This window comes from Macaca mulatta, chromosome 5 (assembly GCF_049350105.2).
Source record: "Macaca mulatta isolate MMU2019108-1 chromosome 5, T2T-MMU8v2.0, whole genome shotgun sequence".
NCBI classification, from domain to species: Eukaryota; Metazoa; Chordata; class Mammalia; order Primates; family Cercopithecidae; genus Macaca; species Macaca mulatta.
The window spans coordinates 158,198,908-158,212,298 of record NC_133410.1 but is presented as its reverse complement, the minus strand read 5'-3'; the positions used below and the strand labels follow the sequence as shown (position 1 = coordinate 158,212,298).

The following is a 13,391-nucleotide window of genomic DNA, read 5'->3' as shown; positions in this document are numbered from 1 at the left end:
ATAGTGAAGAGAATGAACCTATTCGTTTTCTGATGGGCACACTGTGCAATAAAAACATGAGAGCCTTACCGTATGAAGGCACCAGTTAATTGAAGCCTCTTTCTATGCAGTCCTATCATTTCTTCATTTCTCTCTGATTAGATGACAAGATGTGATTTTAATACAGAATAGTGAGGCCATAAAGATGATTTGTTTACTCTTTGCAACATTAAGCAATATAGTCAGTGTGTACTTTTCCTGGATAAATATTGTTTTAACCTGCATTGATATTTCTAACAGACAAAGCATTCTATGATTGGAGAGGATTTGTGCCGACAAGGTCTTTCTGTTTGCCTTATGACTCCAGTCGAGTTACTTTCTCTCAATCATCATCAATATTTCGGGATCATTATACTGTAAGTATTTATAAAACTGGATGTAGATTTGAATTACCATTTTTCCAGTAAATTATTGGGTTAATTTTGATGAAAGCACTTGAGATTTTACTATGGACCTATTTCAGGCCTAAGATAGTTCTCCACTGAAATTCATTTTTTTCTGAAGCAATGCTTTAGTTCTGTTCTTGTGTCTTGTGTAAATCTTGCTGATCACCCGATCCCACAATATGCGTGTCATTTTTTATTTGACGAGCGTTAGTTAAAATGATCATCACATGGTTTGCCCCAAATGTGTTAGCACCTCAACTATTTTTGTAGTGGTACATAGGCTATCAAGAAAACATAATGAAGGCAAGGGGAGAATGTAGATATCTGTTAAAGGCATGATAATGAAAGGATTAAAAAATCCAAGGGCAGTTTTATGACCACATGTTGATGGTTTTCTGAATGAAGGCTCTCTAATCCAGGACATGAGAACTTGTGATCTTAAAGCAGAATTGGTACTTTAAATTCATCTATTTCTCAAAGCATGTCCTAATATATACATGTGAATAGCAGAAGAAACTCATGTTATTCAGACATCTTTAGCAACAATTTCTTAAAAGACCATGTAATGCTATTTTACAATATTGTGTTTCTCAGTGTCTGTAAATATGTCTGGGTTTCTTGCATCTCCTACATGTTCTGTTCTGTGTGTGAATATGTCTGTCCTGTCCTTTATCTTCTTTAACTTTTTCTCTCTTTTCATATCACTGATTTTTTTTTCCCCCTGGACTTGCCATTTGCTGCTATTACAAAATACCACAGACTGGATGGATTAAACAACAAAAATTTATTTTCTTACTGTTCTGGAGGCTGGAAGTCCAAGATAAAGTTGCTGGCAGCATTGGTTTCTACTGAGACCCCTTTCCTTGGCTTGCAGACTGCTACCTTCTCATTGTGTCCTCACATTGTCTTTCTTCTTTTTGTTTGAGATGGAGTCTCGCTCTGTTGCTCAGGCTGGAGTGCAATGGTGTGATCTCAGCTCACTGCAACCTCTACCTGCTGGGTTTAAGTGATTCTTGTGCCTCAGCCTTCTGAGTAGCTGGGATTACAGATGCTTGCCACTGTGCCTGGATAATTTTTGTATTTTTAGTAGAGATGAGGTTTCACCATATTAGTTAGGCTGGTCTCAAACTCCTGACCTTAGGTGATCCGCCCACTTTACCCTCCCAAAGTGCTGGCGTTACAAGTGTCAGCCACTGTGCCTGGCCACGTTGTCTTTCTTCTGTACTAATGCATCCCTGGTGTCATATTGGATTAGGATGCTACCCTGATGATGTCATTTAATCTTAATTACCTCCTTAAAGGCCTTATTTCCAAATTAAAATACAGTGGTGGTTTGAACTTCTACATATGAATTTCAAAGGGACACAATTTAGTCCATAACATCATTAGACAACTGAAATATATTTTACAAAATTATTTTATCTACCTGTTGAATAGTTCTTAATCTGTCATTTTAAATAACACATGTTGAATTTTTATTTTTTCTGTAAACCAAAGCTTTTAAGTTATTAATATATAATATTTAGCATATGTTGCTAAATTCCTTGTGAGTCAAATTTACTAAAACTAATTTTATTTTATTTTTAATGTTTTTATTAAGTTTGTTTTTATAGATTTAGCAATAGTGCAGTTAGTTGTTTTACATGGATAGTTATATTGTGCTGAAGTCTGGGCTTTCAGTGTAACTGTCACCTCAATAATGTACATTGTCCACAATAGATAGCATTTCATCCCTCACCCCTCTCCCATCCTCCCACCTATCAGCATCTGCAGTGTCTATTGGATGACCATCGCTATCCATAGTTTAGCTCCCATTTACAAGTGAGAACATGTGGTTTTTGACTTTCTGCTTCTGAGTCATTTCGAATGGCCTCCAATTCCATCCACATTGCTTCAAAATACATGATTTCATTCTTTTATATGACTGAGTAGTATTCCACGGTGTGTGTGTGTATGTGTGTGTGTGTATATATATATATTTCCCATATTTTTAATCCAATCACCTATTGATGGACATTTATGTTTATTTCATGACTTTGTTACTGTAAACAGTGCTGCCATAAACATAATGAATGTGTGTATCTCTTTTGATACAATGATTTCTTTTTGTTTGGGTAGATACCCAGTAGTTGGATTGCTGAACTGAAGGGTAGTTCTATTTTTAGTTTTGAGAAATCTTCAGACTGTTTCCCATAGAGGGGGTACTAACTTATATTTCCACTAATTGTATAAGTGTTCCCTTTTCTCTGCATCCTCACCAACATCTATTGTTTTTGACATTTCAGTAGCCACTCTGATGTGTAAGATGGTGTTTCATTGTGGTTTTAATTTGCATTTCTTTGGTGATTAGTGATGTGGAGCATTTTTTCACGTTTGTTGGCTGCTTGTGTGTCTTCTTTTGAAAAATGTCCACTTATGTCCTTTGCCCACTTTTTAATGGAATTATTTGTTTTTTTCTTGTTGTTTGCATTTCTAATAAATTCTGGATATTAACCTTTTGTCAGATGCATATTTGCAAGTATTTTCTCCCATTTGGTAAGTTGTCTGTTTATTCTTTTAATTATTTCTTATCTTGTGCAGGAGCTTTTCAGTTTAATGAGATCTCATTTGTCCATTTTTGTTTTCATTGCATTTCCTTTTGAGGGCTTATCTGTAAATTCTTTGCCTAGGCCAATGTCCAGAAGAGTTTTTCCTAGGTTTTCTTCTAGGACTTTTGTGGTTTCAGGTCTTATGTTTAAGTCTTTAATCCATCTTGAGTTAATTTTTATATACAGTGAGATATAGGAGTCCAGTTTTATTCTTCTGCATATGGCTTTCCAATTTTACCAGCACCATTTCTTGAATAGGGTGTCCTTTCCCCAATGTATTTTTAATTGACTTTGTCAAAGATCATTTGGTTGTAATAATGTAACTTTATTTCTGGGTTATTTATTCTTCCGTTGATGTGTGTGTCTATTTTTGAACCAATATCATGATGTTTTGATTATTATAGTCTTATATAATTTGAAGTCAGGTAATGTGATACCTCTAGCTTTATCATTTTTGCTTAGGATTACTTTGTCTATTCAGGCTCTCTTTTGCTTCCATATAAATTTTAGGATTATTCTAATCCTGTGAAGAATGACATTGGTAATTTGACAGGAATTGTATTAAATCTATACATTGCCTTGGGCAGTATGATCATTTAAATTATTTTTATCCTTCCAATTCATGAGACTGGGATGCTTTTCCATTTGTTTGTGCCATCTATGATTTCTTTCATCAGTATTTTTTAGTTTTCCTTCTTGAGGTCTTTTGCTCCCTAGCTTAAATGTATTCCTTGGTGGTTTTTTTTTCTGTAGCTATTATAAATGGGATTGAGTTATTGATTTGGTTTCTCACTTGATCATTATTGGTATATTGAAATGCTGCTAATATTTTGTACATTGATTTTGTATCCTGAAACTTTACTGAATGCATTTATCTGGTTTAATAGTTTTTTTTGATGGAGACTTTAGGTGTTTATAAACTGAAAATTTGGGATGTACTGGAGTGGACACCAGGTGGTCAATAAAGTGACGTTTTGTGCCTGTCCAGTTAGAGATAATAAAGGTTTATATCTTACCCTTGTGTACCAACTACATGGGTGGGGCTGTGTCTGAATGAATATGAGAGAATGATATTCAAACACTCAAATTTGTTGTTTGCTGCTCACTTCATTTTCAATTTTCATCACTGGAAGTTTAATGGAAATTTTAGTAAGGATTCCCCTTTTGTTTATTTTTAAAAATACCAACACTTATAACAGGAATCAAACACCAAGTTCTTTTTTTGTTTGTTTGTTTGTTTGTTTTCAGTTTACTTTAAGTTCCAGGATATTGGCTGGGTACGGTGGCTCATACCTGTAATCCCAGCACTTTGGGAGACTGAGGCAGGTGGATCATCTGAGGTCAGGAGTTCAAGACCAGCCTGATCAACCTGAAGAAACCCCATCTCTACTAAAAATACAAAATTAGCCAGTCGTGGTGGCGCATTCCTGTAATCCCAGCTACTTGGGAGACTGAGGCAGGAGAATTGCTTGAACCCAGAAGGTGGAGGTTGCGGTGCTGAGACAGCACCATTGCACTCCAGCCTGGGCAACAAAAGTGAAACTCCATCTCAAAAAAAAAAAAAAAGTTCCAGGATACATGTGCAGAACGTGTAGGTTTGTTACATAGGTATACATGTGCCATGGTGGTTTGCTGCACCTATCAACCTGGCACCTAGGTTTGGGTTTGTTACATAGGTATATGTGTGCCATGGTGGTTTGCTGCACCTATCCACCCACCCATAGGTTTTAAGCCTTGAATGCATTAGCTATTTATCCTTATGCTCTCCCTCCCCTCCCCACACCCCACTGCCACCCAACATGCCCAGTGTGTGCTGTTCCCCTCCCTGTGTCCGTGTAAACACCAAGTTATAAGTAGTCTTTTCTCATTTTAAATAATGAAAATAATTTAAAATTATTGTTTATAAATTTATATTTTGTAAAATATACATAACATAAATTTTACCATTTTAACCATTTTTAAGTTTATAGTTCGTTGACATTCATCATAATCACATTGTGTGTAACTGTCATCACTATCCATCTCCAGAGCTTTTTTATCTTCCCGTACTGAAACTCTACATAGTAAACACTAATTGTCTGTATGTCCCTCCCTTGATTCCCTGGAAATCACCATTCTACTTTCTGTTTTCATTAATTTGACTACTCTAGGTGTCTCATAAACAGAATCATAGAATATTTGTTCTTTTGTGGCTGGCTTATCTCAGCATGTTTTCAAGGTTCATACGCATTGCATCATGTGTCAGAATTTCTTTCTTAGGCCAAATAATATTCCATTGCATGTATATACTACATTTTGTTTATCCATTCTCCCATCAGTGGCCACTTGGTTTGCTTCCACCTTTTGGATATTTTGAATAATGTTGCTACGAACATGGGTGTACAGATATTGTTTGAGTTCTACTTTTACTTCTTCTGGGTGTATACCCAGAAGTGTAATTGCTAGAATATATTGTATTTCCCTGTTTAATTTTTTGAGGAATAGCCATATCATTTTCCACAGCAGCGGTACCATTTTACCTTCCCACTAGCAATGCACAAAGGTTCCAGTTTCTCCCCATTTTCTTATATTTTCTGGTGCTTCACATACTAATGGATATGAAGTTGTAAGTCATCTTGATGTGAAATTGTTTAATCAATTCAGAAGACAAAACATAACTGGGAAAACTCAAAACAGAGAAGCCTGCATTGTTAAAGGAGGAGTGGAGACAGGGACATAGGAAATTTGGTCTTTGATTTCATTGGAAGAGAGATAAATATAACATACTCTACTTGGAAGAACTCTTTACAGCTTAGTTACTCTTATCAAAATTTTAATTTGCTATAATAAAGTCATTGTAGATATGCTTTCTTTAGGCTAGAAGAACACTATCCTTTTTAAACCTGAAGTGCTTTTAAAATGTATTTTGTATCCTCATATGTTTTTAGTTCTAATTAAAAAATTCAATAGTGCTATATGTCTTTATGCTTTAATGTTTCACTTCTGCAACCACATGTTTATTGTAGTGTAATTATATTAGAATTTCCAGTTACTTTAATCAGTGGCAGATGGGCCCCTAAACTTTGTAATGTAAAATTTTAGAAACTGCATCCTGAAGAAACAGTTTCTCATATTATTTTTATGGTCTCTGAAGTACTAAGATATTTTTAACCTTATTAATTATCCTGAAAGATAATATTTATCTAAGGTGAGTGAGACTTGTGAATATAATTTCTCATGTAACATAAAATGTAATATTATATTGCAATCAGATAGGAAAGATCATCATCTCCAACTTTTTGTGGCAATGTATCGTCATAACTCTTCTTTAAAAGGTTTGCTAACTTTATGATAATGTATGAAGCAATCATGGAACATATAATGTAGAGGATTGTAGTCATAGTTGAAAAAAAACAACATCTAACCTTGGTATTTATCAAACTTCTGAGATGCGGCAATCAATGCACTTATCTATAGTGTTCTTAAAATAGGAGGATAGAAACAAATATTGGCAGAAATTTATATAAGTAATTTCTAGTTAGTATTTAGAAATACAGAAGAGAGTGAAATAACTGTAATCAATTAACTGTCATTATGGCGGGACTCTCCTCAGCAAGTGGCTAACATACTATGTTGCAGTGGTCCAAGAGTCAGGAAGGTATCCCTGAGAGGAGCTCTGCCAGTTGTGGATGCCCTAGAACAAGTTTATCCAGCCCGAAGCCCGTGGGCCACATGTGGCCCAGGATGGCTTTAAATGAGGCCCAATACAAATTCGGAAACTTTCTTAAAACACTATCAGATTTTTTGGTGATTTTTCTTTTTAGCTTGTTAGCTATCGTTAGTGTTAGTGTATTTTATGTGTGGCCCCAGACAATTCTTCTTCCAATGTTGCCCAGGGAAGCCAAAAGACTGGACACCCATGCCACAGAATTAGGAAGAGCTGACAAGCAAGGGAATGTCTGTGCTGCATGAGTACATGCACCTTGCAATGGTGATAGGGCCCAGGGATAGCAGGAAAATTGTTCCAGCCCCAGAAAGGACGCTTGTGGTTGTCCAAGGTGGAAAGACAGGATTCATCTCAGAGATTGAAAGAAATTCAGTGTGGCAAAAGCACAACATGCTAGAGGGAAGGTGGCAAGAAATGAAGCTAAAAAGATAAGCAAAGACCTATAATCATCAAGTGCCATGTAGACCTCTTTGATGAGCTTATGCCCTAAGACAGGAGGAAGCCATTCAATCACTTTATGGCTTCTTAACTCTCAATGAAAAGAATTTGACTAACCTTGTTGCTTGAAGTACAGGATTACAAACAAATAGAACCCAGTCTCATAATAGGCTGCATTAAAATTGTTTACAGAGAACACATTATGGACTTCTGGACATTAGACTTTTCACCTGCATCCTTAACACTCCCACTAAGGGGTACACATCCTACATGAGAGAGGAGAATAAAAAAGTTGCTGGTCATATTTTTTTAAAAACATACTTATAGGTTTAGGTCATGAAAAAATCAAAAGCAGGTCATTCATTTTGTAGAAACATATCGTTTAAAAGTGAAAACAGGAATTTCAGGTATAGCTTAAGTTCTTCACATCAGGTTAATTTTGACCATAGAATGGATTGATGAGATTTTAATGTATGAAATTTTTCATTTTTCTCTGGAGAAATTTCTTGAATCATTTTGTTACAAAAGAATATCGTAAGAATCTAAGGAGATTTTCTTCTTCTGACTTGGAAATTTCAACATGTTTTTAAAATTCTTTACCAAATTGTACTGTCAGATAACTGTGGGCATGCACTTGAACAATTTTATTATGTAATAAAAAATAGTAAATTAAATTTTATTATGTAAAACATACTTGCTCATTTTCTTCTCCCTCATCACATTTTCTTCTCTTTGCCCTTTTTCTTTCTTTGCCCTTCTCCTTTCCTCGAAAACATTTGAAGAGGTATTGTAATTATTTTCATACTCATGATTTTCTCCCCTAATGGGTTACATTTGATAAAAGGTGGTTATCTCATTTGATTTCCTGACATTTCTATGAATTAGCACAAATCATCAGAACTACTGATTTTAAAAATTATTTTTATTCATATGATTTCCTAATTTTGGGGGGTCATTTTGTTTAGAAATAAAATTACTTTTGGGAAATTCTGTACTGGGGTTGGAATTAACTCAGGTCCTGAGTTAACAGTTAAGTGACTATGATGTTTTTTGACATTTTGAATAGCATTCCAGTAGATAATTCTGTGTGTTGTGTTTGTTTTCTTCCTACCATAAGGAGTAGTGATGCCCAAGGTTGTACATTATCTTTAAACTTCCCAATTTTAATTTTGAAACTCATATTTCTTTTCCTATGAAATATTAAAGTATGAACCTCTGACAAAATGACATAGATATTTACTTAGAAAAAAACCATATATTAGTTTACATAGTTACAGTTAAAACCCACTTTTTGTGTTTTTTAAAAAAATTTTATAGTACAATTTAGAGCAGAGAAATTGTTCCTGCTTTACTACTTTTAGTACAAGTCATTTCATGTCTTTGTGATCCATCTTGCTCCTTTGAAAATGAACATACATATGTATGTATGTATTAATAACTCACCTTGTTTCACAAAGGTTGTAAACCTGTATCTAAAAGTGTCACAAAAATGACCTCAGAAATATGTAAATGAGAAAATGGGTGGAAAAATAAAATGAAGCTAAGGCTATATTGGACATACATAAAGTAATTTCACTTGGTAGAGATGGCCATGAATGTGCTTTGGAGCTTTGCAATCATAATTGCCAAAGGAGTAATATGGTTTGGCTCTGGGTCCTCACCCACATCTCATCTCAAATTATAATATGTCAGGGGATTATACCTCCTGGTGAGAGGTAATCGAGTCGTGGGAATGGATGTCCCCCTTGATAGTGAGTTTCCACAAGATCTGGTTGTTTGAAAGTGTGTGGCACTTCCTCCTTTGCTCTCTTTCTCTCTCCTTCCACCATGTAAGATGTGCCCTGCTTCCCTTTACCTTCCACCATGATTGTAAGTTTCTTGAGGTCTCCCCAGCCGTGTAGCATTGTTAGTCAATTAAGCCTCTTTTCTTTACAAATAATAAAAAATTATTGTTAAGCATTGTAAATACATAATAGTACATTTTCATGGGGTACATATGACATTTTGATACAACATGTCATTATCAAATCTCAAGCATTTATTATTTCCTAACATAAAGTTAGGAACATTCCAATTTCACTTTTTAAGTTATTTTGAAATATACAATAAATCATAGTTAACCATAGTTGCCCTACTGTTCTACCAAACACTAGATCTTATTCTGTCTAACTATATTTTTGTACCCATTAATCATCTCTTCTTTATCTCACCTTCCCCTTTACTCTTCCCAGGCTCTGGTAACCATCGTTTTACTCCCTCTCTCCGTGAGATAAAATTATTTTTTAGCTCCCATATATGAGTGAGAACGTGCAATATTTATTTTTTTGTGCCTGGCTTATTTCATTTTATATAATGTCCTCCAGTTCCATTCATGTTATTGCAAGTGACAGGATTTCATCCTTTTTTATGCCTGAATAATATTCTATTGTGTATATGCACCATACTTTCTTTATTCATTCATCTGTCGATGGACTTTTAGGTTCATACCATATCTTGGATTTGTGAATAGTGGTGCAACAAACATAAGTGCAGCTATCTCTTTGACATACTGATTTCCTTTCCTTTGGATATATACCCAGCAGTGGTGTTGCTGAATCATGTAGTAGTTCTATTTTTAGTTTTTTGAGGACACTCCATACTGTTCTTCATAGTGGCTATAGTAATTTACATTTTCCATTTCTCCAAATTCTCACCAGCATCCATTATTCTATTTTTTTTTTTAAATAAAAGCCATTTTAACTGGGTTGAGATGATGTTTTACTGTGGTTTTGATTTGTATTTCTCTGATGATAGTGATGTTGACCATTTTTTCTTATATTTGTTCATTTTTTTTTTTTTTTTTGAGACGGAGTCTCGCTCTGCCGCCCAGGCTGGAGTGCAGTGGCCAGATCTCGGCTCACTGCAAGCTCCACATCCCGGATTCACGCCATTCTCCTGCGTCAGCCTCCCGAGTATCTGGGACTACAGGCGCCCGCCACCTCGCCCGGCTAGTTTTTTGTATTTTTTAGTAGAGACGGGGTTTCACCGTGTCAGCCAGGATGGTCTCGATTTCCTGACCTCGTGATCCGCCCATCTCGGCCTCCCAAAGTGCTGGGATTACAGGCTTGAGCCACCGCGCCCGGCCTATTTGTTCATTTTTATGTCTTCTTCTGAGAAATGACTTTTCAGATATTTTGCCTATTTTAAAATCAGATTATTTGTCTTTTCCTATTGAGTTGTCTGAACTTTTTATATATTTTGGTTACTAATCCCTTGTTAGGTGGTAGTTTGCAAATATTTTCCCCCGTTTGTTGGCTGTCTCTACTTTGTTGATTTCTTTGCTGTGAAGCAGCTTTTTAACTTAATGTGATCCCGTTTGTTAATTTCTGCTTTGGCTTTCTGTGCTTTTTAGGTTTTACTCAAGAAATCTTTGCCAAGACCTACATCCTAAACTGTTTACCCAATGTTTTCTTCTAGTATTTTCATAGTTTCAAGTCTTATATTTAAGCCTTTAATTCATTTTTGTTTGAGCTTTGTATAAGGCGAGATATAGGGGTCTAGTTTCATTCTTATGCCTATGGATGTTCAGTTTTCCCAGCACCATTTATTGAAGACTGTTATTTTCCCAGGCCATGTTCCTGGCACCTTTGTTGAAAATGAGTTTACTGTAAATGCATGAATTTAATTCTTGTTTCTCTGTTCTGTTCCATTGGTCTATTTGTCTGTTTTTATACCACTATCATGCTGTTTTCATATCTATAGCTTTGTAGTATAATTTGAAGTCAGGTAATGTAATGCCTCCAGCTTTATAGTTTTTACTAGGATTGCTTTGACTATTCAGGGTCTTTTGCAGTTCCATATACATTTTAGGATTTTTTTTTTTTAATTTCTGTAAAGAATGCCGTTGGTATTTTGATATGTTTTACACTGAATTTGTAGATTGCTTTGGGTAGTATAGACATTTTAACAAAATTTGTTCTTCCAATTCATGAACATTGGAATATCCTTCCATTTTTTTTGTCCTCTTCAATTTCTTTCATCAATGTTTTATAGTTTTCCTTGTAGAAATATTTTACTTCTTTGGTTAAGTGTATTCCTAGTTGTTTTTATTCATGGCTATTATAAATAGAATTACTTTGTTGGTTTCTTTTTCAGATTGCTTGCAGTTGGCATATAAACATGCTCCTGATTTGTGTAAGTTGATTTTATATTCTTCAACTTTGCTGAATTTGTTTTCAGTTCTAATTTTTTTGGTGGAGTATTTATGTTTTTATAAATAGATGATCATATAATCTGCAAACTAGGATAATTTGGCTTTTTCCTTTTCAATTTTGATGCCCTTTATTTTTCTTGTTAAATACTCTAAGACTTGCGGTACTATGCTGAATAAAAGTGGTGAAAGTGGACATCCTTGTCTTGTCCCAGATATTAGAGGAAAGGCTTTCAGTTTTTCTCCATTTAGAATGATATTGGTTGTGGGTTCGTCTTCTATGGCTTTTGTTATGTTGAGGTATGTTCTCCCTATACTGAGTTTGTTGAGAGGTTTTATCATAAAGGGATGCTGAATTTTGTCAAACTGTTTCTCAGCATCTATTGAAACAATTGTGATTTTTGTCCTTCATTCTGTTGGTATGATGTATTACGTTTATCGATCTGTGTGTTTTTCCATCTTTGCATCCCTGGGATAAATCCCATTTAATCATGATGAATGATCTTTTTATTGTATCGTTGAATTTTGTTGCTAGTATTTTTGGAGGATTTTTGTATCTATGCTCAAGATATTGGCCTGTAGTTTTCTTTGGTTTTGTTTTGGCTTTGTCTGGTTTTGTATCAGCATAATACTGGCCTTGTAGAATGAGTTTGGAAGTATACCTCCTCAATTTTTAAAAAAAATTTTTTGAGTATGATTGGTATTAGCTGTTTTTTAAATGTTTGGTAGAATTCAACAGTGAAGTCGTCAGGTCCTGGACTTTTCTTTGATGGGAGATTTTAAAATTATTGCTTCTATCTCAATACTAGTTGTTGGTCTATTCAGGTTTTTTATTTCTTCATGGTTCAATCTTCGTAGGTTGTATGTGTCTAGGAGTTTATTCATTTTTTATAGGCTTTCCCATTGATTAGCATATAGTTGCTAATTATAGTCTCTAATGATCCTTTGAATTTCTGTGGTATCAATTTAATATCTTTGTTTTCATCTCTCATTTTATTTATTTGGGTCTTCTGCCTTTTTTTCCAGTCTGGTTAAACTTTTGTTCATTTCATTGTCCTTTTAAAATATCAACTTTTTGGTTTTTGATCCTTCATGGTGGTGTTTTCATTTCATTTATGTCCGCTCTGATCTTTAAATATTTTTCTTGTATTAATTTTGGTTTTGGTTTGTTCTTGCTTCTCTTGTTCTTTAAGAGGCATCATTAGGTTATTTGACTGTTTTCTGCTTTTTTAATGTAGGCATTTATTGCAATAAATGTCATTCAGTGCTGCTTTTGCTGTATCCCATAGTTTCGGTATGTCGTGTTTTCATTTTCATTTGTTTCAAGAAAGTTTTCAGTTTGTTCCTCAATTTTTTAATTGACCCACTGATCATTTGGGATCATATTAAGTTCCTTATGTTTCTACTATTTTCAAAGTTCTTCTTGTTATTGATTTCTATGTTATTCCATTGTAGTTAGAAAAGGTACTTCATATGATTTCAATGTTTTTAAACTTGAGATTTGTTTTGTGGTATAACATATAGTTTATCCTCGACAATATTCCATATATCGAGGAGAAGAATGTGTATTTTGCTGCTGTTGAATAAAATATTCCATAAATGTCTATTCAGATCATTTGGTCTAAAATGAAGATTAAGTCTAATGTTTCTTCATTGATTTTCTGTCTAGATTATCTGCCTAATGCTGAAAGTAGAGTGTTCATGTTCCCTGCTGTTATATTGGAGTCCATATTTGTCTTTAGTTCTAATAAAATTTGCTTTATATTTCTGAGTGCTCCAGTGTTGGATGAATATAATTTGCAAATTGTTACATCCTCTTGCTCTATTGTCTCATCTACCATTATATAATAACCTTCTTTGTTCCTTTGTATACTTTTTGTCTTGAAATCTCTTTTATCTGATAAGTATAGCCATTCCTACTCTTTTTTTTTTGTTTTCCACTGGCATAGAGTATTTTTTTTTCCATTCCTTTATTTTGAGTCTATGTGTGTCTGTAGGTGAAGTGAATTTCCTGTAGGCACCATATTGTTGTCTCTTGCTTTTTA

The 13,391-nt window shown here is 34.5% G+C and overlaps 1 protein-coding gene across 1 annotated transcript in view; it reads left to right on the top strand.

The window, feature by feature from the left end:
- Positions 1 to 13,391, top strand: part of IQCM (IQ motif containing M) — a 407,761-nt gene that overhangs the window by 115,916 nt on the left and 278,454 nt on the right. Inside the window, 1 exon segment of the mRNA XM_078002318.1 lies at positions 280 to 395. Within this exon segment, the coding sequence (XP_077858444.1) occupies positions 280 to 395 (116 nt within the window).